The sequence below is a fragment of the Mustela lutreola genome, chromosome 16 (assembly GCF_030435805.1).
Source record: "Mustela lutreola isolate mMusLut2 chromosome 16, mMusLut2.pri, whole genome shotgun sequence".
Lineage (NCBI taxonomy): Eukaryota > Metazoa > Chordata > Mammalia > Carnivora > Mustelidae > Mustela > Mustela lutreola.
Window position 1 is genome coordinate 42901537 of NC_081305.1, and position 21616 is coordinate 42923152.

The window sequence follows — 21616 nt, forward strand, 5'->3', positions numbered from 1 at the left end:
GGGCACCTGGCACAAGAATCTTGATCTGGGGCTTGTGAGTTTGAGGCCCATCTTGGATATAGAGAGTCCTTAAAAAAGAAAAATAAGGGGCGCCTGGGTGGCTCCCGTTGGTTGGTTGGTTAAAGCCCCTGCCTTCGGCTCAGGTCATGATCCCTGAGTCATGGGATGGAGCCCTGCATCAGGCTCTCTGCTCAGCGGGGAGCCTGCTTCCCTTCCTCTCTCTCTGCCTGCCTTTCTTCCCACTTGTGATCTCTGTCTGTCAAATAAATAAATAAAAATCTAAAAAAAAAAAGAAAAGAAAAAAAAAAAAAAACAGACGTTGCTGTGGTTCAGAACAGGTTTTCTAACTTCCCAAGAAAGAATTCCATCTTTTATGATTTTTATACTGTTAAAAAAAAATGTTTGGTGCTTGCTTTCTGATATTTCCTTGTTATGTTCCTATTTGTGCATTGTGCTCCTCCTTTTTTCTAAGCTTCCCCTTTACTCGAACTCTCCTGTCTCTATCCTGATCAGTTTTGTTTCTACTCTCCTGTCTCTATCCTGATCAGTTTTGTTTCTACTCCGCAGTAGTTTCCCCTGAGGGTAGGGCTTTGCCCTGGAAGAGAGCCCTGGCTGGCTGGTTGTGAGAGTTCACTGGGCCTTCAGTGCTCTAGGTTCCTCAGACCCAGCTTCCCAACCTTGCCCTCAACCACTGTTGGTAGGGATGAAACCCTCCCAATTTGAACTGCTGTTCAGTTTAGCCCATTGGTACCTTCCCATGACTACCTGTTGGCTACTTCCGGGTTATCCTTTGTTGGGTCTCTGAGGTGCCTCATTGCCTCCCTCTACTTTCTCTCATATACATGTTAATGATATCTAGATCTTATGACTGGAGGTAGTTTGTATCTACCTGCTTGTATTTTGGGAGTTAAGAGAATATCTCATTCCCTTGTTTTGCTGTAAGTGGTGCTCATGGGATTTGGGTTTTGTTATCTGGTTGTTCATTTTTGTATGGGCTTGTTTGTTTGTTTGTTTGTTTGTTTAAGATTTCATTCGTTTGGGGGTGCCTGGGTGGCTCAGTGGGTTAAAGTATCTGCCTTCGCCTCAGGTCGTGATCCCAGGGTCCTGGGATAGAGCCCCGCGTCAGACTTTCTGCTCGGTGGGGAGCCTGCTTCCCTCTCTCTCTCTGCCTGCCTCTCTGCCTGCTTGTGATCTTTCTGTCAAATAAATTTAGAGAGAGAGAGAGCACACAGGTGTGTACTAGCGGAGAGAGGAGCAGAGAGAGAGTCTTCAAGCAGACTCAGCACTGAGCGCAGAGCCCGAGGCAGGTCTTGACCCCACGATCCTGAGATTACGATCTAAGCCAAAACCAAGAGTCATTGGATGCTTAACCAATTCAGCCACTCAGGCACCCCTATGTGGGGATTTTAGATTAAAAATCTATGCTGCTGCTATTATCATCTTCTCAGAACCCAGTGTTCTATATTTTGAAATCCCCTTATAGATTATCTCTTTGACTCTCTGAGATGCATTTTGTTTCTAGAAATAGTTAAATTTATTCTTTTTGAGCTTTGCTTGGTTATTCTTTATAGCTTATGGTTGCCTACTTTTACTTTTGTCAAAGTTCTTCTATTGCTTTAAACATATTAAACAGGGTTGTTTTATATTCTGTCTGATAATTCCAACGTCTGAAGCTGAACTGTTGTTTCTATTGCTTTTTTGCTCAAGGTACCTTGTTTCCTTTGGTGCTTAGTGATTTTTGACTGAGCTGAAACATTTGCCTTAGAAATTTATGTTTGGGGATGTTTCACGACCTGGGCTGAAGATGGTGCATGGACAATATATAGTAGCTTTTAGTGTCCCTTTTTTCCTGTTTATTTTTAGAAGCCATTGCATTATGCCTATTTATCTGCAACATAATTTTTTTCACCAAAATGCAATAGAGTATCACAGTGCTGTCATTGAAATGGTTGTAATGAATTGCCCTTTGCCTTATTCTCTGGGAACTGTAGGTGTATCCCGAGTTTGAAGACCAGAGAGCTTGTCTGCCATCAGGATCTTTTCTTACTTGTTCCTCAGACAACACCATCCGCTTTTGGAACATGGATAGCAGCCCTGACTCTCACTGGCAGAAAAACATCTTCAGTAACGTGAGTGGCTTAATTGTGAACCATATTTTAGAAGGAACAGAGACCTACTTTAATATAGGATATAGGGGCACGAGAGAGTCTTGTGGACCTTGGTATTAAGCTTCAGTGGGGGCAGGAGCCCCGAAGCACTCTGTGTCTTCCTCTTTCTTGTTTCTCTCTGAGGTAGCATGGTCTGTCCTCCCTGCTTCTCTCTGCCAGTCAGCTCCTGATCTCTGGGTGTGTCAGCAGAGCTATTCCAGGCAAACTGACATATTCAAAAGAAATTGTTCCCCAGGTCTTGAGTCTTGAGTCAGAGCTCCCTGGAAGAGCACTTGATGGACCAAACCAGGGAGAGGCTTCCCTGGTCTGGCGCACTGTGAGGTCTTGGGTGAGGGTGCGGGCGGGCCCCAAAGGGAGCCATGATGGGAGGGTAGGGAAAAAACACTTTGCCAAAGAAATGGTTGCTATTGCTAAGCCAGTGAGGGAGCTTCTCCGAAGAGTTAAGACGTGAATCATGCATTCATTTCATCTGCAGATGCTTAGTAAGATCCCTGCTAGGTGCTGTGCTGACTGCTGGAGACACACCAATGCCCAAGAGAGACCCTCCTCCTGCTCTTGCGGCTCCCACACTCCAGCAGGGAGCGGCAGACAGTGAACCAATAACCGTATAAATTAAGATAAAATCATTTTAAAGATTTTATTTATTTGGTGGAGAGAGAGAGAGAGAAAAAGAACAGGCAGGGGTGGGGCAGAGGGAGAAACTGACTCTCTGCTGAGCAGGGAGCCCGACACAGGGCTCCATCCTGGGACCCTGGGTCCCCGGGATCATGACCTGAGCTGAAGGCAGACACTTAACTGACTGAACCACCCAGGTGCCCCATAAATAATCTTTTTTTTTTTTTTTTTTTTTTTTAAGATTTATGTATTTATTTGAGAGAGAGAGAGAGCGCGTGGGGAGAGGGGATGAGTGTGGAGCCCAGTGCAGGGACAGACTCAAAACCCTAAGATCATGACCTGAGCTGAAATAAAGAATTGGACTCTTAACCAAATGAGCCACGCTGGCACCTCTATGATAGAGTCATAAGCATGATAAGCACCATGAAAGAAAATTGCGAAGTGCTGGTAGGATATATAACAGTGTCATCTGATTTTATCTGTGGTGTCAGGGACAGCTTCCTAGAGGAAGAGAAAACAGAGCTGAGGTATGGAAGGCTGGGATGAGTAAGGGGAGAGTGTCCTATGCCAAGGGAATAGCCTGTGCAAAGGCCCTAGGTAGGAAGGAGTTCGGTGAGTTGGAAAACCTGAGCAGTCAGTGTGGTTGGAACAAAAAAGGCCCTTAATGCAGGGTGTGTATAGCAGGTGCCCCTTTACCCCCCATACCTCCCCAACCCAGTACTGCCATCTTCTCTTCCACACCTGTGATATACATGTTATATTTGGCTGCATACAACAGAAAACCCAAAATAAGAGGTGAAAGTTTGGTTTTTTGACCCATAAAAATAGTCTGGCAATAACCAGTCCAAGCTGTCTTGGCAGCTGCAGGAGGCCCTTAGAGACCCAAGAGCCTTCAGCTCTCCACTCTGCCCCTTTGGAGTAGCCCTTGTCCTTATCCTCCGATATGGCTGCTGGAGCTCCAGGTAACAGGACAAACGAAAAGGGAGCTGAAGGGTTCTTGCTTGTTTTACATTTCATTGACCAGAATTTATTTACAGAGCCTCGTCTAGCTGCAGGGGCAGTTGGGAAACAGTTACTCTGAGTCGGGGAGGTTAAATGTGGGGTTCTGTTACTGATGAAGAATGGGAGGTTGGCCACTGGCCACCTCTGAATCACAGAGGTGCTTCAGACCTTCCGAGAGTACTGACCTCAGCCCTCTCCTTCCCACAGACCCTGCTGAAGGTAGTTTATGTAGAGAATGACATCCAGCACCTGCAGGACATGTCCCACTTCCCCGACCGGGGGAGTGAGATCGGGACACCTGTGGACGTGAAGGCTGGCGTGCGAGTCATGCAGGTCAGTCCTGATGGCCAGCACTTGGCTTCAGGCGACCGAAGTGGAAATCTGAGGCAAGTGAGCCCCGGGGGGTGACTGGTGTACACTTCCCAGCTCAGCCTTTGGTCCTGAGGGTGAAGGGAAGGAGCCATGACCTCAGCACCTCTGCTTTCCCATTGGGAATGAGAGACTGTGAATGGCAGTCTGGAAACCAGCCATCCCTGAGACCCAAAGCTGAGAGGTATCTTCCAGAAGGCTGAAATAGGGTAGCTCCCAGCACCTCAGCAGCTGGGCTTGCGAATGGTGCCTGTGTGGTAGACAGGCAAGCTTGCGTTCTAGGCTAGGGTGACACTTTTACCAGCCATGTGACACCAATGCTGAACAGTCAGAGAGGATGCCAGCTGGAGCATGGGGGCCCCTGGTGGCACCAGGAGGGGGCCGGGAGGATGGGACATTTGAGGGCTCAGGCTGTTTACCCACACCACGGACTTTTTTAAAAGATGTTCCCAGACCAGTAGGTGCTGACAGAATGTGAGTACTCTCATGGGGACCAGGCTTAAGTTGAGGAATGGCAGCTGTGACCACCTGGGTGCTGAAGCCAATGAAGAAGGAGGGGAGGGTCGTGTGCTCCATCTTAAAGGGGCAGCCACCACGCAGGAAAGGCCAGTGGTTAAGCTAAGATTACACAGGAGGAGTGGAGGACCTGGGATGACTGTGTCTTATATCATCCTAGATGATATAGATGATCATCGTAGATATAGGTATCATCCTAGATGGCCTGTTGGTTGGTTGATTTCATTTGGAGAGAGCGTTTCAGGAAAGAGAGAGTCTTTAAGAAAGGAAGATTGGAATCAAGTATTCCTTACCCATAGGTCCTATCCTTGAGAGTGACCTCTGACCCCTGGCCCCATCCCCACCCAGAGGATTGTCCTAGACCTGGCGCATGGACCCATAAGGGCGGGGTGCCCACTTAGGTGCCCCAGGCTTGGCACTGCCGCCTTTAAGGTAGCAGGTTTCTAGATGAGAGGAATGGTTGGGCGTCTCTAGATTAGTTGGCCAGGGCAGGGAGTTCGCCATGTTGCGGGGCTGGAGCTCTGACCTTTCTGAGCAGTGGCAGAGCACCTGGAGCCGAGGGGTGGGGACTCCAGGCATGGTACAGTGAACATTGTGTGTCTCCCAGGATCCACGAGCTGCACTTCATGGATGAACTGGTCAAGGTGGAGGCCCATGATGCCGAGGTGCTGTGCCTGGAGTACTCCAAGCCCGAGACCGGTAAACCTCTGCGGGGTGGCAGGGGGATGGTGGGGGAGCAGCCCCCCCCCCCCGGCAGGGTCACAGAGATGGCTAGTTGATGTCTGGTAGGACTGGGGGTGAGAGTAAGCACCCCTGCCGCTGGGCCTGCGACCAGAGTGGCTGGGACTCCAGGATGCAAGACTCTAGCAGGCAGAACTGGGCTGGAGCTGCTTGCCCTGGTTCCCAGTATCCTGAACAGCACTCCGGTTAAAGAGGTGAACGTTGAATGAGAGACTGTATGGCTAGATCAGCAGTTATAGATCACATTATATATCAAATAATATCAAACATATTATTTTGAAAAAGTTGGATGCCTACAGGAAAATTGCAAGAGAATTAGAATAAATACCCATGTTGTCTTCACCCAGATTCCTCAGGTTATTTTTCTTCTAAATTCTGTCTGACTCGTATGATTGTATGCATGCCTTAATCTGCTTCCCCATCTCCATTTCTTTCTCCATGTTTGTGCACGTGTGTGTGCATACTCTCACATTAGTGAAATACTAGCATATACATTCCTTTTGCTGACTTGTTAGTAAGTTGAAGGCTTGACCTTTCACTCTTTAGTGGGTCTGTGAAGACATCCATTTACATGACCACATGCACCTATCACATGTGGGCATTTCACTCTATCCTCTATTGTCCTCTCTTTTGTGGTCCTTATTCCCATTTTGCCAGCTGTCCCAGTATTATCCTGGATAGCACCTTTGTATCTCCCATCTGGGTTCACACTTGAGTTTTCATAGCTCTTTTATCACCTTTTTTTGGGAACATTTCCACAGCCTTAATTTGTCTTTATGACTTTCTGCGGACATAGACCAGTCATTTTGTAGAATTTCCTTCCATTTGAGTTTGTTTTCCTCATGATTTTTCATTCTGCTGATACATTTTTGACAGGAACAGAACTTAGGTGGAGTCATGTCCTGATCAGTTAGGAATCTTTCCCACGCTCGCTCTTCCTTCTTCGTCTCTCTGCACCCTCTGTCCCACCAGTTTCTCTTGAGGTCTCTCTTCACTCAGTATGTCCTTCCTGAGCTCCCCTCTGCCTCAGGTCATGTGTTCACCCTCAGATGCGCCAGTCGACCAGGGTAAGCGCTGTCTGAGGGGGCACTCTGGCAGAAGGAAGTATGGCAGCAGGCTGTCAGTAGGACCCGGTCAAGACCCCTGTAGCCAGAGTGCAGAGAGGGAGGGAACAGTATTCTGGGGAGACTGGGAAGTTGGCAGGGCTTCACATGGCATGCCCAAGAGTTGGACTTGGCAGGAAGTAGTGCTGGGCTCTGCGATGACGTCTGCTGTGGGCACGGGTGACAGAGCATCCGTGGGTACCTCAAGGCTCATCCCCCTGAACTGGTGGCAGGGGGTGTGATATGCCAAGGTTTGGGGGGTTCTGAGGAAACACTACAGAGAGCTGAGGGCATGGCCCCTTTCTGGGTTTGGGGCAAGTTGGCTGCAGGTATAGAACCAGAGCCCCCTTCTTCAGGGCCAGGAAAGCCAGTCACGCTGCTGTCTGGGAGGCCAGAGCATCAAGCGGCTGCCTGGGAACCCAGGGATACCCTGTCCACTCACAGGGCTGACCTTGCTGGCCTCAGCCAGTCGGGACCGACTGATCCACGTGCTGAACGTGGAGAAGAACTACAACCTGGAGCAGACCCTGGACGACCACTCCTCCTCCATCACAGCCATCAAGTTTGCTGGTGAGCCCCTTCCTCCCTGCTTCCTCCGCCTTGTTTGGTGCACTCCTTTGGCTCTTATCAAGACTCTGTCAGCTGTGCCTTTCTGCAGTTGGGGGCATCTGGGTTATCACTGTGCCACTGGAAGGAGACTTTCCCTCTGTCAGTTTTGGCAAAAATTGGGTGCTGACTTCCCTTGTGCTGGCTTGAGGCACCTGTGCTTTTCAGAACAGTTTCCAGTGCCAGGGCTTTGGGGTGTTTTCTTGGGGCAGGTGTGATTCATGTGCCCCCCCAGCCTACACCTGCCTCTAGGAGGACTGGAATTAGGTGAATGTTGTTGCCCCAAAGGAAATCAGGATGCCAATCCTGCGAGAGGGCAACATGGACAGTGGTGACCTTGGCAGGAAAATAGGTGACCATGAAAATTACTGGAAGCTAATTCTGTGCTGGCGAGGATCCTTGCACTGCAGTTAGCCCCTTCCTTACCCCGCTCACAGCTGGAGTCACTCAGCCAAGAGGTGCAGGCTTAGATCTTGGTAAGGCTGTCCTGCGAAGCCCACACTCAATTAGGAGATCAAAGGGATTTCTTCTAGACTCGAAAGGTTCAGCATAGAGGTCCTTAGCTCTAATGGATTCCAAGGGGAGAGAAGGCCCGTCCTGTAGGGTTTAACTGATCAGAACCCAAGAGCATATTCAAAACTATATTCCAGAAGAATCTGCCCATGGAGAGAATATATCCATGTACTTACTCTAAGTTCTTGACTCTGAAGAATTTTTTTTACATGTAATCTTATGGCTGAGAAGGTATTAATGACCCTTGGTCTTCCCCACTTCCTGCCCTACTTCTCTGTAGCTAAAACAAGTTAACAATGGACAAAAGTTAACAGTGTTTGATGTGTCTTGTTGAAGATAGCCAAAACTTCTCAGACATCTTTAAAAGCCTATTCATTCCGTGGGATAGAGTTAGTTAAAATAAATCAGTAAGCCTAGGGGCGCCTGGGTGGCTCAGTGGGTTAAGCCTCTGCCTTCGGCTCAGGTCATGATCTCAGCGTCCTGGGATCGAGCCCCGCATCAGGCTCTCTGCTCAGTGGGGAGCCTGCTTCCCTCTCTCTTTGCCTGCGTCTCTGCCTATTTGTGATCTCTCTGTCAAATAAATGGATAAAATCTTAAAAAAAAAAAAATCGGTAAGCCTAACTGTTTGTCCACCAGTGACCTCAGCTTTCATGAATGGATCTAAGAGCGGTGATGACAGTCCAAGGGGTGGCCCAGGAATTGGTCCTTAAGGCCACCTTCTGCAGGGTGTGGGTTTTCATCAGAGCCCCCAGCTAGTCTGACAAGACATAAGTCCTAGACCCAGCTCCTGAATGCCCTGTTCCAGCTGGGCTTTTCTCAAAACATGGATAATTTTCGTATAAACTGGTCTCCAGCCAGTTGAAACCTAATAGCAGCTGCCTTGCTAAAGAAGGATTCAGTCTTTAACAGTTTTATCTGAAACATATCCAAACAAATGAATACAATATGTGTATTTACAGAATAATACAATGAACTTCCCGTCAAGGTTCATAATCAGTGAGTATGCACTAGAACAGACACACGTATTGTTTATAACCAGTGACTGTTCTGATCGCTGTGTTCTAACACTGCTAAGTGCTAGGGCACCCCACCCCACAGAAACAGAACATTACCGGTAACTTGCAGGCCTCTCTGGGGCCCTCCCAGGTCACACTTGCTCGCCCACACAGGACTCACTCCCTTCTGGGGGCCCGTGATTCCTACCAGAGGGACAGCTTGCGTGTCAAGCCTGCACCCACTCAGAAATCCTGCCGTGAAACAGCAGGTTTGCCGTGCCAGAGTGCTATAATTTATCTCAGTGTTTTACATCTGTTCTGTCCTCACATCCTCACCACGACTCTAAGGTATTTGTGCTGTTAGTATTCTAATCTATAAAGAAAGAAGAAAGGCAAGAATATGTAGAGTGCTTACTAGGAGGCAGCCACGCTTCCACAGGCTTCACAAAACTCCATGGGGTGGGAGCTGTCATAGGCCCATTGTACAGACAGAAAACTAAGGCATGGAAGGAAAGCCAGGGCTCAGAGCACAGTGTTTAGCCAGAAAATGCCTGAGTCTAATCTTGGCCCTGTCCTGACTCCGTGTGCCCTGGGGCAGGACTGTGTGACTCTCAGCCCCAGGTTCACACCTGTACAGTGGAATGGCTGGTGAGCAGTCAGGAGGGGAGACCTGTGTGGCATGGGCCCTGACCTGAGGTGCTCAGGATGGTCTGCACCTCCCAGTGGTCTGCCTGTCTCCACTTGCCCCCTGCTTTGATCCCACCTCCCCTCGGTTGCCCAAATCACCTTTCCAAATCCCAGATCTGACATGGTACCTCTTCTGTGTCCCTGGCCTGTTTCCCTATTTGCCCTTGCTCTGCCGAGGTCTGCCGAGCCACTGCTCTATCTGTCCCACCTCATACAGCTCACATCTTAGAATACCACCTGCACCCAGTGCCCACTCACCACCTCCAGGAATCCCTCCCTGACCCACAGCAGAGTTCCCTAGCAGTGAGCTCCTTAGCTAGGATCCCTGCTCCAAGTCAGGCTCGGCAGTGGCCCAGTCTTGCCTAATGCACCCCCTCCTCCTCCTCCAGGCAATAGAGACATCCAGATGATCAGCTGTGGGGCTGACAAGAGCATCTACTTTCGCAGTGCCCAGCAGGTAGAGTGGGTTGGCCTCCTTGGGAGCTGGGATGGGCAGCTTGTCAGGGGCATCCTCTGAAGGCCCCACCTGCCCTGCCAGACCTCAGACGGACTACACTTTGTCCGCACCCACCACGTGGCAGAGAAGACCACCTTGTATGACATGGACATTGACATCACCCAAAAGTATGTGGCTGTGGCCTGCCAGGACCGCAATGTGAGGTAAGGAGCTGCCCTGGGCTCTGAGTCGGACTGGACTGGTTTCTGAGTAGAGCCTGTAGGAGACCTAGTTGGGTCTGTTTTCCTCCCCCTGCTCGTCTGGTCCCTCAGGAACTAGGCTCAGTGGAGGGACCCAGCGGGTGTTTCTTAGGAGCTGCGCTCACCCAGGCCTAGCCTCCAGGTCAGCAAAGGGGCTCCTTTTGGGTCTCCAGAGTTCTGTGTGGGCTGACTCAGAGGTACTGATGTGGCTCACCAGTTCATTCACTCCCCTACATTCCCTGAGCACCCAAGCTGGGACGGACGGTGCAGGAGACGCGGCAGCGAGCAGGGCAGCCGCGGGCCCTACCTTCACGGAACTCCCAGTCCAAGTGAGGCAAGATGGACACCTCGCTAGACGGTGACAGCAGGGAGCAGTCAGGGCTGAGAGAGCCCAGGGGACTTGGGGGATCCAGACACCTGATCCTACCTGGGGATCAAGCAGGGCTTGATGGAAGAAGCATCTGAATTGAGACTGGGAAGGATGTGGAGGAATGAGCCGGGGAGTGGAGAGCTTGTGCCAAGAGGTTCTCCATCTCTTGCATCTGCTCATTCAAATTGAGGGCCAGGCACCCTGCTTGCTCTGTAGCGGGGAAGATAGACATTAGCTCAACGGACACTGACTCTGTGGGTACCCCAGTACATAACCTCCGTGACCTCAGCCTCAGATGGCATCTCATTCTCCAGGGATCAGATGGGGGCTGTGAGGGGGCAAGGGGCTTCCAGGGGCAAGGAAGATGGTTGGTAAGGCTGGAACCAGAACGCAAGAGGGGGCAGGTGGGCAGGGCCACATTGGCCACGTTGTGCCCCCACCTCCCCAGAGTCTACAATACCGTGAATGGGAAGCAGAAGAAGTGCTACAAGGGCTCACAGGGTGATGAAGGGTCCCTGCTCAAGGTGAGTAGCAGGGGCCCCGGGTGGAAAGCGTGCACATCCCCGATCCGCCTGCTGCCCTGACTGTGGCCTCCTGGGCACCTGACCAAAGGATCACAAGCTGGCCAGCACCCACTCCAGCCTGGCTGACCAAGGTTGCTTGGGAGCTTGGGGAGGGATATCCCCGACTAGTTTACCTTTATTTACTGAGCCCTTTCCCAAACCGGGACATTTAAGTGGTTTCTGTTTTGAGTGGCCACGGTGTGGTGAGAACAACCCAAGAGGCCTGGGGGAACTTCTCAGAGCCTCTGAAGGAGGAGAGTTATGAGTTCAGGCTTCAAGGTCAGACTCTCGCAGCTCTGTCTCAGGCTATGACCTTGGGCAAGTATCGTCCTCTGAAGCCTGTAAAATGCAGATAGAAAGAACCTCCATCACAGGATTCTTCTCTGGGAGAAATCAGTCTGCACATGTACAGTGCTTGACCCAGGGCCTGGTTGGTCGTTTTTTTACCTATAAAATGGAAGCAGGAGTTCCATCCTCACCAGGGAGGCTATGAGGTTTGACCTGGCCTCCCCATAGGGAAGAAGCAGCCAGCCCCGCTGTCACAGGGGTCCTCTTCTTCCCAGGTCCACGTGGACCCCTCAGGCACCTTCCTGGCCACCAGCTGCTCCGACAAAAGCATCTCAGTGATTGACTTTTACTCGGGCGAGTGCGTTGCCAAGATGTTTGGTCACTCAGGTGGGTGTGCCTCCCTACGTGGGACACCTCCTCGTGCGCCCCCACACAGCCTTCTGACTCAGAAGGGCAGCACGGTTTCTCTGCTCTGCTTTCAGAAATCGTTACCGGCATGAAGTTCACCTACGACTGTCGTCATTTGATCACAGTATCCGGAGACAGGTGGGGAAGCTCTGGAGGCCGCCCCTGGCTGGCCTCCCCCTGGGAGTGGGCAAGACCGTTACTGTGGGGTGTGCAGGGGCTCAGACAGCAGGAAGACCATGCTCCTGGACTGCCCTGCCCATGCAGAGAACTCTGCTGAGGGCTCCACCTTACAGCTCTCTCCTTTGACTGTGTGAACCTTGGTTTCACACCCAGCCCGGAGATCACACATCTGCCACTTATGTGGCATCTAGAGCAGGTTATTTCCCATCTCTAAGCCTCAGTTTGCTCATCTGTAAAAGATGATCCCAGTGTCCTGGACAATTATGCAGTGAGAATCAAATGAGGTGGCATATAAAGTCCTTAGCATGTGGTTGGTGCCCAAAGAAGTCTCTCTTGTCGCCCCCTTTGGTTTATTACAGTCCTTCCCCAGCCCCTTTCCTTGAGCTTTGAGGACTTCAGAACAGGTCCTGGTTTGCTGGGAGGCTTTGAACCCCGCCCAGGGTGTAGACCCCACGTGGCCTGGAACCCCTGTCCCCACCCCAAGCGGAAGGCAGGTGTTTTCTGGGAGGGGCCAGGGAATGGGGTCTCGGCTGTAGTAACCCAGGTGGCTCCAGGGTCTGACAGCTTCCATGTCTCCTGTTGCTCTCCCTTCCGCATCTCTCTCTGGCCTCTGCAGCTGCGTGTTCATCTGGCACCTGGGCCCAGAGATCACAAACTGCATGAAGCAGCACTTGCTGGAGATCGACCACCGGGAGCAGCAGCAGCAACAGCACATGAAGGATGGGAAGTGGAGCGGCCAGCCCAGGTCCTGGCAGTGACCTAGCCCTCTGCCATTTGTCTGTCTGCCAGAGAAGTATCTTCCTGCCCTGGGCCCCCTGAGGAGTGACACCAAAGGCAGCCATGGCCAGGATGGCCCTAGGTCCTGCTTGTGTGCAGCCGTAGCCTCGATGAAAAGCAAAATGGAGAGCCTATGAGCACTGTGATGGGAGAAGGAGCTCCAGGGAACTCAAAGCTGGGGAGGCCCCCGACGCAGTGTGCAGTGAGAAGGGAAGGCTCTGGCAGAGGGTCCGTACTCTTCAACATTTTTATGCTGCAAGACCAGTTTTATTTGGCGTGGAATCGTATTCTAATTTTTGATTAGGGATTTTAGTTTGGAGGTCTCACTCGAGTGGGAGATTTCGGGGCTTATCCTCTCTCTTGCCTCTGGAGCTGTCCTTGCCTTTCTCTGCCTTGAGGCTTTGCCATTGCCTCCCCTCAGGGACCAGACCTGAACATGAGCCTCCCGTCCTCATAGTACTGGAGGTCTTGCCAATCTAGGTACCAAGGGCATGGGGAGCTCCTCTTGGCTCCTGGTTTTGAGGCTTCCACATTGCCCCAGGTGCCCCCCAGTGCCCACCTGTGTCAGGCATGTTTTAGGGTCCTGTACTCCAAAAGAGATAAAACCTACCCGCCCCATACACACTTCCCAGAATGAAGTACACAGCTTAGTACTAAAGCCTCCACTGTCTACTTTGCTTTCTGTCCTCTGGCTGTTGCCCTTAGAGATTTTGTCTTATATTTTAAGCACAGTCTTTGTAATATCTAATTTATTATGGTGATATTTCCAGCAGAGCAGGTGCTGGGATCCCAGCACCATCCTGACCAGAAGTCAGTAATATATGCATATGGAAGCTAGGCTAGCACAGGGCCCAACCCTAGACATCTCACTGTCCCTCCAAACCACCACAACATTTATGTATTTCTCTCCTTGCCGTTCTCATTCTTGGCCTCAGGCAGGAGACCTATACATCTGCGCCCAGTGAGATTTGCTCCTTAAGCCCGGGAGAGCAGACAGAGGATGAGCTGGAGGAAGAGTGTGAACCAGAAGAGTTGCTGAAGACACCATCCAAAGAGAGCTTGGACCCAGGTTGGGGAAGGGGTCCATCCAAAGGGGCCCTATTTGAACTCTTGGTATAGGGATCGTTGCTGGGTTTCACCCACCACTTGGAAATGAAGCTCAATAATCGTATCAGTCAGGACTCCCTCAGTGTAATAGCAGCCAGACTCTCACTGGCTTCAGCTGGAAAGAGAATTTATTGGATCATATACCTGAAAATCGCCTTATTGGTTTCAGGCAATAGCTGGACCCCTGTCGTCAGGTGATGTTAAAGGAATTTATTTTTCTCCACCTTTTGGCACTGCTTTTCTCCACCTTGGCCTTGCTCTCAGGCAGACTCTCCCTTTCCTGGTGGCAGAGTCCCCCCAACAGCTCTAGGTGATAAAACTCTAGAGAAGAGAGCATCTCTTTCCCTGTAGCTCAAGCAAAAGCCTGGGGTCGTGACCCACATTTCTAGTGTGAGTCATGGTGGCCATTTCTGAGCCTGTAGCTGTGATTGGCCAGGCCTGAGTCATGTGGTCATCCCTGAAGGGCACTGGAGCCATGTGACCAAAGAGGGTGGGTAGGGGTGCAGGGGATGTTCCCGGGGAAAAACAAGTTGCTGTTAACCAGAAGACAACACATTCTGTTTGTTCAGGCAGAAGGGAGAACAGTAGCTCAATGACTTTATAGCAAATAAAATTTCTAAATTTCTGCCCTTCTGCATGTTGCCTTGGCTTAGGCCCTCATGGCTGCAAGATGGCTGCTGGTTGCAGAGGACAGTCCCTCTTCCAACCTCCTTTGGAGAGGATACTTGCCCAGAAGCTCCCTGAAGGCTTCTCTCAGGTTCCATTAGCCATGGTTGCTCCCGCTAAGAGAGGCTGGGGGCTTTCAGTGTGGGGCAAGGTCCTCTGCCAACAGGGGTGACTAAACAGTAGACAACAGTAATGTAAGAATTCAGCCTTGGAAAAAAGTCAGAGTAAGCAAATTTTCTTTGTTGCCACCCTCACACTGAATCCCATGTTCTCTGCAGGGTGGCCACTTCTGTCAGTTTCTTATGAGTCCTTATAGGCCTTTTCCCGAACATTAATATGCATATGTACACAGCCATTAGAACATGTCATACTTATGTACATAAATTGTATTCTACTATAGACATTATTCAGTAGCTTTTTCCTCTCAGAAGTATCTTTTCAGGGTGCCTAGGTTGCTCAGTCAGTCTGACTCTTGGTTTCAGCTCAGGTCGTGATCTCAGGGTTGTGAGATCAAGCCCTGCGTCAGGCTCTATGCTCAGTGTGGAGTCTGCCTGTGATTCCTTCCCTCTTCTTTCCCCTCCCCTTCTGCTCCTCGTGCTTACGCGCTCTCTCTCTCTCTCAAATAAATAAGTAAATATTTTTTTGAAAAGAGAAGAAATATCAATCTCTCTCAAATGAATAAACTCTTTAAAAAAGAAAACAGGTGGGGTGCCTGGGTGGCTCAGTGGGTTAAGCCACTGCCTTCGGCTCAGGTCATGATCTCAGGGTCCTGGGATCGAATCCCGCATCGGGCTCTCTGCTCAGCAGGGAGCCTGCTTCCCTTCCTCTCTCTCTGCCTGCCTCTCTGCTTACTTGTGATCTCTCTCTGTCAAATGAATAAATAAAAAATCTTTAGGGCGCCTGGGTGGCTCAGTGGGTTAAGCCGCTGCCTTCGGCTCAGGTCATGATCTCAGAGTCCTGGGATCGAGTCCCGCATCGGGCTCTCTGCTCGGCGGAGAGCCTGCTTCCCTCTCTCTCTCTCTGCCTGCCTCTCCATCTACTTGTGATTTCTCTCTGTCAAATAAATAAATAAAATCTTTAAAAAAAAAAAAAAAAAAAAAATCTTAAAAAAAAAAAAAGAAAACAGGAAGAAATATTCACCTATTGATGGATACAAAAGAGAGGACTCCCTTTTTTTTTTTTAAGGATTTTATTTATTTAGAGAGAGGATGAGTGTGAGTGGTGGCAGGGGCAGAGGGAGAGGGAGAGAGTCTCAAGCAGACGCCACGCTGAGCGGGGAATCCAGTGCAGGACTGGATCTCAGCACCCTGAGATCATGACTGGAGCCTGAGCCAAAATCGAGTCAGATGCTCAACCAACTGAGCCACCTAGGTGCCCCACAGGCCTCCCTCTTTTAACCAGCAGCATAGTGGGATATTTTAAGGTATTTGCCTCTGGAAGGACATTTAGGGTTTTCTAACTGTGCACCTTTGTGATAAGGCCGTGCTGACCATTCCTAGGCCTCTCCAGGCACATGTGAGAGTTTCTCCAGACGGAGGTGAGGGCTGGCATGTAGTACACTTTTTATTTCAGAAGAGACCCCCAGGGTCCCCACATCATGTTACTGCCCCACCTAGCAGTCAGCTTAAACCCTCCGCTCTCCCACACTTTTGCCAACACTTGATAATATAAAGCATTTTAATTTTGGTCTGTTGTGTAAATTTGCGTTTTCCTGACAATTAGTAAGGTTGAGCATCTTTTGGTCTTTCTGTCTGTTCCTTGTATTGTCTCTTTGGAGAATTGCCGATTTATGTACATTGCCCATTTTTCTGTTGGGTTGTTTATTCTCTCTTCATGGATTCCTTGTGTCTCTCCAGATCCTCGGTGTCTGCTGACCAACGGCAAACTGCCCCTCTGGGCAAAGCGGCTGGTGAGTCTGCCCGGAGACCGGGGCACCTACGGCTGGCAAAGTAGGGGTGCTCTCCTTCATCCTCTTCTTTCTTCTGGAAGCCTGTTTCCTTCCCTGCATCTCTCCTTCCCCTGGAGAACCCCATCATCCTTCCAGTCTCCGCTTAGACCGTCCTTCATTTGTGTAACACACAGAGCGAACAGCTCCCCCCGGGCAAGCCTTGTTCTGAGCATTCCTTATGGCAGGGAGTGAGGCAGACTTTCACAGGCTCATTTTCTAGTGTGGAACATGGACAGTATCCACATCAGTGAGTTGTATAGTATTTTGGGAGCTGATAAGTGCTGTGGAGGGAAAAAATTGAGAAGGAAAATAATAAGCATTGGGGAAAGGGGACAACAATTTTAGGATAAACAGAAAAAGCCTCACTGGGAAGGTGATACTTGAACAGAGTTGAAGCAAGGGAGAAGTGCAGTTCCCGGGAAAGAATGTTCCTGCAAAAGAGCAGTATCAAGACAGAGACCGTGAGGCAGGACTGTGCCTATTAGCATGTTCAAAAAGGTACAGGGAGGCCCAGCTGCCTGGGTTGAGGGTGAATGAGGGAGGGGCAGGGTTGGGGAGAGAGGGGACGGGGGACAGATGGTGTGGTACCGTGTGGGCTATGGTGTGTTCCCTAAACACTCCTCATTGTCCACCCCACTTATTTTTGCCTCTGGCACCGAGTGAGATGGAGGCAAGGGAGGGCTCTGAGCTGAGGAAGGTCATGGTGTAGCACCAAGTGTGAACATGAGGGGCAAGCGGGGGCCCTGGGAGGAGACTGTTGGGATCATGCAGGCAAGAGAGGTAGGAGACTGCATAGATTTTGAAGGTGGAACCAAATGATTGCATGTGAGAGAAAGAAGATGATGTTAGAATCGAATGATTGATTGTTACTTAGCGGAGTAACCAGTGGGTTCGAAGCTGGCTCAGAATTCTACCCCCGAGGTTGGACGATTTATTTCAGTAACAGCGTCAGTCCTCAGATCAGACCCTGTCAGCTCCTCAGGGAAATCCTCCCTGCCGTCCCCTCCCCTGCAGACCAGGTCTCTCAAGACCCTAAACTTCCCCTTATCTGTGATTGCTACAGGTGGGATTCCCTTCAACAAATATGCACAGCACCTTACTCTGTAGGCTCTCTTCTAAGTATTTTATATGTATTATCTCACTTAATCCCCAGGAGCTTCTCATATCCCTATTTCACACATGGAGAAGCTGAGGCCCAGAGAAGTTAAGTAACTTGTCCAGAGTCACACAGCTAGGAATTCAAAGACATGGACAGCTCCAGAGCTGAGATCTTAAGTACACACCCTCCACTGTCTCTCAAGCCATAGTCTTACGTGGAGGCAACACTGGGCAGGACCAGGGTTGGAGAAGTGGCCATATCTTGGATGTGTTTGGATGGCAGAGGTGAGGGAATTTGCTGAAGAAATGCAGTGTGGAGTCTGAGGGACAGTATAAGAATGAAGGACAACCTCAAGGTGTTGGGGCCTGAGCAACAGGTGAGAATAAGGCTTTAGGAGGAGCCGATCTGTGGGGATCAGGAGTTACTTTCAACATGTTCACTTTCAAATATCACTAAGGATCTGTATAGTATAGAGTAGTTGCACATGCGTGTCTGGAATTTAACAGATTCGGGCTGGAGACATTTCTCTGGAGGCTGTTGCTGAGTGGTGTTTAAAGCCAAGAGACTGGATGGAGTCCATGCAGAGTCCCTGGCTCCCTTCAGAGTTGGTGAGCTCTTGGCTAGCTGCCTGACCATCCCCTGTCACCCTCAGCTAGGGGACGATGACGTGGCAGATGGCTCATCCTTCCATGCCAAGCGCAGCTACCAGCCACACGGCCGCTGGGCAGAGCGGGCTGACCAGGAGCCCCTCAAGACCATCCTGGATGCCCGGGACCTGGATTGCTACTTCACCCCCATGAAGCCTGAGAGCCTGGAGAACTCGATTCTGGATACAGTGGAGCCCCAGAGCCTGGCGGCCATACTGAGTGAGGTACGAGCCGCCCCAGCCCAGCCCACAGTCCCCGCACTGTAACTGCCCACCCAGGACTTGGGGCCTTGGCAGTCTCATTTTGGAAATCGAGCTGAGTGTCTCACTCTAGAGGTGCGAGATAATTACATGACATGGTGGAGGGAAGGAGAGTGAGGCCCCTGCCTCTGGTGCAAGTGAGACTTCCCAGGAAGCTGGGAGCTGGGTTCCAGGTGGCTGGCTGAGGGGACAGGGAGGGACATTTGAGCAAGTAGAGCCCGGGTCCTAACCCTTCTCTGCTGTGTGAGACTTGCCAGAAGACTTGCTTCCCTAGGCTTCTGCTTTCAGAAAAGAAATGGTCATTTAAAAAAAAAAAAAAAAAAAAAACCCGGAGGGGGGTGAATTTCTAAAAAATGGGCATAAAAAGAAAGCCCTCAGAGGGCTTTGACAGGAATCCAGCGCCAAGAATAGGGCCTGGGCCCTCAGAAGTGCCGAGGCAACTTCAGCTCTTGTTCTGTTATTGTCCAAACAAAATTATTTTTTATTCTACTGTATAAACTATCCTTTTTATTGTGAAATACACACATACACTTGTGTGTACCAATCATAGGTATACAGCTTGACGATTCCCTCTCTATACATCTAAGTATCCCCCACCCAGGCCAAAACATCAAGTATTTTCTATCTCCTGGAAGACCCCCTTGTGCCCCTCCTAATCAGTACTCCCACCTGAGGTAACCAGCCTTCTGGCCTCTTGCCAAGGATTCATTTGTCTATTCTTGAACGTCATACGGATCGACTCTTGGAGGGTCGGAGCCTCACCCGTAAGGAGCTGGCCGATGGTCATGACGGAGGAGTGCAGAATGAGCTCGGGATGAGCATGTCACTTGGCCGAGGCCCTGGCTCACCGTGAGGGCCCAGCCTGTCTTTCCTGTTACCGTGGGTGTCGGCAGCACAACTGGCAGCTTGCAGGGGGCCCTGTCTGCCAGGCTGCCTCCAATGGCTGTGCCCCCTTCACCCCACAGTCGGAGAGTCCCCAGGAGGTTGGCTGTGGGCATCCCTCCTTCCTGCCCCTACAGAGGGAGTCCTCCAAGGACAGCGAGCTCATCATTTACTCCCTGGAGGCGGAGGTGATGGTCACAGGGGCAGACAGGTGGGTGTCCTATGCACCAGGGGAAGCCTTAAGGCGTTGGAAGAACTGCCGTGGGCCTGCAGAAGTGGGGTGGAGCAGTAAAGCTGGGTGGCACAGGAGCCTGGCCCTGCAGCCTCAGTTTCTCTGGTTCCAGGGGGAGGTGCAGGGAGCTCTTGCAGGAGGGAGGCGAGGCGAGGCAGTGCTCAACAGGACCAGGGCACACATGTCTAAGGCCTCGGTGAGGTACATGCCAGCTGCTTACTACCTAGCATGTTCTCATTCCCTCGCCCCACCCTCCCTGGCACTGCAGTGAGTACAGCACAAAGGACATCAAGGGGGAGCCCAGAGACCAGCAAGGTGACTCCTACCTCAGAGTCTCCTCCATCGGCCCGAAGGATCAGGGCCCACCTGAGGGTGAGTGGCAGCAGGCAGAGACCCCGCAGTAGTCTGTTTGTCCAGCCAAAGCCCCTTTCTGGGTATTAATAGTGATCCTGACTCAGTCTCCCTAAAACTCAGAGTCTATCACGGAGGCAGACATGGTCCCTGCTGTGACCTGAGGGTTCTCGAGCCCAGCTGCTCTACCGGCAGGAGCCCAGCTCTGCCACTTCCTCGAAGTGTAAACTTGCTGGTCCATAAAAATGGAGAGTGGGTATCATTACTCCCATTCTCCAGATTGGAAAACTGAAGCCCCGGGACCCTGAGCCACCTATCTGACTCCCCCAGTGAGGGTCTGGCTTTCGGCTCCTGACTCGCGCTCTGCTCCTCCAGACTCGGGAGAATCTGAGGCCGACTTGGAGTGCAGCTTCACCACCATCCAGTCCCCCCCTCCACGGCCAGCCCCGGATCCTCGTTTTGACATGATGATGCCCCCCACGCCAGGTGAGCAGGGCCCAGATGTGAGAAGATGGTGCATGGGACTCACTAGGGGATGGTCGTGCTAGATAATCACTTTCCCCACATCAGCCCCGCACTTAGTGCCCACTAAGCCTCCGTTTCCTTGCCCAGAAGGTGGAGCCATTAGCTTTTCCTCGGTCTAGTGGTAACAGGGTGTGTGATGGGCGAGTCCAGTTTTCTCCATTGTTAAGTGTCTGGCGTCTTTGTCTGGGCGTCTGCTGTGACTCACGGTGTTGACAATTCTCTCCTCACCCCCTTCGCCTCCCTTCGCCTCTCCCCAGGATGCCCAGGTACCACAGAAGAGTTATCCCAGCCCGAGGTGCCAGGCATACCCAACGGCTCCCTGCCCCAGACCCCTGAGCAGGAGAAGTTCCTGCGCCACCACTTCGAGACGCTCACCGACGCTCACCCCGAGGGTAGGGCCCTGCCAGGGCAGGCCAGCCAGTGCTGGGCACGGCGTGGGTGTCTCGGGTAGGGCTTCCTTGCAGGGCTGGCAAAGGTGGTAGGAAGGCTTTACATTTTCTTGTAAGGACTGAGCCGTGCAGGCTCCTCTCCCTGCTGTGTTTGCTCCCCGGGCGCGTGTGTGGTTTGTTGACGGTGTTTCTGGGGATCCACCTGCTGGTGGCTGCCTTCCTGGGCCCAGAGCTGGGTGACTGGAGGGATTCTGAGGGCTCCCTGGTCATCTTCTAGAACTCTTTCATGGATCCCTGAGAGACTTGGAGGCCTCAGAGACCGAGGACTTCTTCAATCCCCGGCTGAGCATCTCTGCCCAGTTCCTTTCACGCCTCCAGAAGACATCCAGGTGAGAGCGGGTGAACCCTCACTCCACCCCCATCTCTCTCTATCCCCCAGGGTGGGGCTGCATCCCCTCAGGGACCCTCAGGACAGCAATGACTGCCTGGTTTCCTTCCCACAGGTTCACCCACAGCTTCCCTCCCCAGCTGCCCCTGCACCTGGTAAAGTCTCCAGAGGTCAAGTTCACGGAGCTGGGGGGCAGCCAGTCCAGAGCAGAGCCTCTGAGAGCAGGCACTGGCTACACCTCCCCAGGAAGGACCAACGTGAGTACTGGGACCACCTCCCTCAGGACTTGGGGCTGGGAGCCCGGAGGCTTTGTCCTCACCTCATGGCTGTGCATGCAGGTCCTTGCTGGGAAAAAGGCTGAGGAGCCCCTTGAGACCTTGGAGGCCTGGTGTCCACTGAGTGAGTACCCGCCCCCCACAGGCAGACAAATGGCCCTGGATGCCCATCAGAACCATGGGGCAGCAGGGATGGGCAGTGTCCCCTCAGACCCCGAAGCAACCTGGGGAGGGCCCCCATCTATCGGCT

General features: G+C 51.5%; 1 protein-coding gene across 1 annotated transcript in view; it reads left to right on the forward strand.

Annotated features, from left to right (window-relative positions):
• The window catches only part of WDR62 (WD repeat domain 62), a 44620-nt gene that overhangs the window by 20295 nt on the left and 2709 nt on the right, over positions 1 to 21616 (forward strand). The window contains exons 10-29 of the mRNA XM_059151415.1: positions 1992 to 2129; positions 3993 to 4171; positions 5278 to 5369; positions 6959 to 7084; positions 9705 to 9772; positions 9854 to 9975; positions 10830 to 10905; positions 11508 to 11619; positions 11715 to 11778; positions 12437 to 12565; positions 13533 to 13666; positions 16227 to 16279; positions 18070 to 18288; positions 19290 to 19417; positions 19707 to 19810; positions 20165 to 20275; positions 20572 to 20706; positions 20981 to 21092; positions 21207 to 21348; positions 21430 to 21490. Coding sequence (XP_059007398.1) covers positions 1992 to 2129; positions 3993 to 4171; positions 5278 to 5369; positions 6959 to 7084; positions 9705 to 9772; positions 9854 to 9975; positions 10830 to 10905; positions 11508 to 11619; positions 11715 to 11778; positions 12437 to 12565; positions 13533 to 13666; positions 16227 to 16279; positions 18070 to 18288; positions 19290 to 19417; positions 19707 to 19810; positions 20165 to 20275; positions 20572 to 20706; positions 20981 to 21092; positions 21207 to 21348; positions 21430 to 21490 — 2305 coding nt within the window. The remainder of the gene's footprint in view (positions 1 to 1991; positions 2130 to 3992; positions 4172 to 5277; positions 5370 to 6958; positions 7085 to 9704; positions 9773 to 9853; positions 9976 to 10829; positions 10906 to 11507; positions 11620 to 11714; positions 11779 to 12436; positions 12566 to 13532; positions 13667 to 16226; positions 16280 to 18069; positions 18289 to 19289; positions 19418 to 19706; positions 19811 to 20164; positions 20276 to 20571; positions 20707 to 20980; positions 21093 to 21206; positions 21349 to 21429; positions 21491 to 21616) is intronic.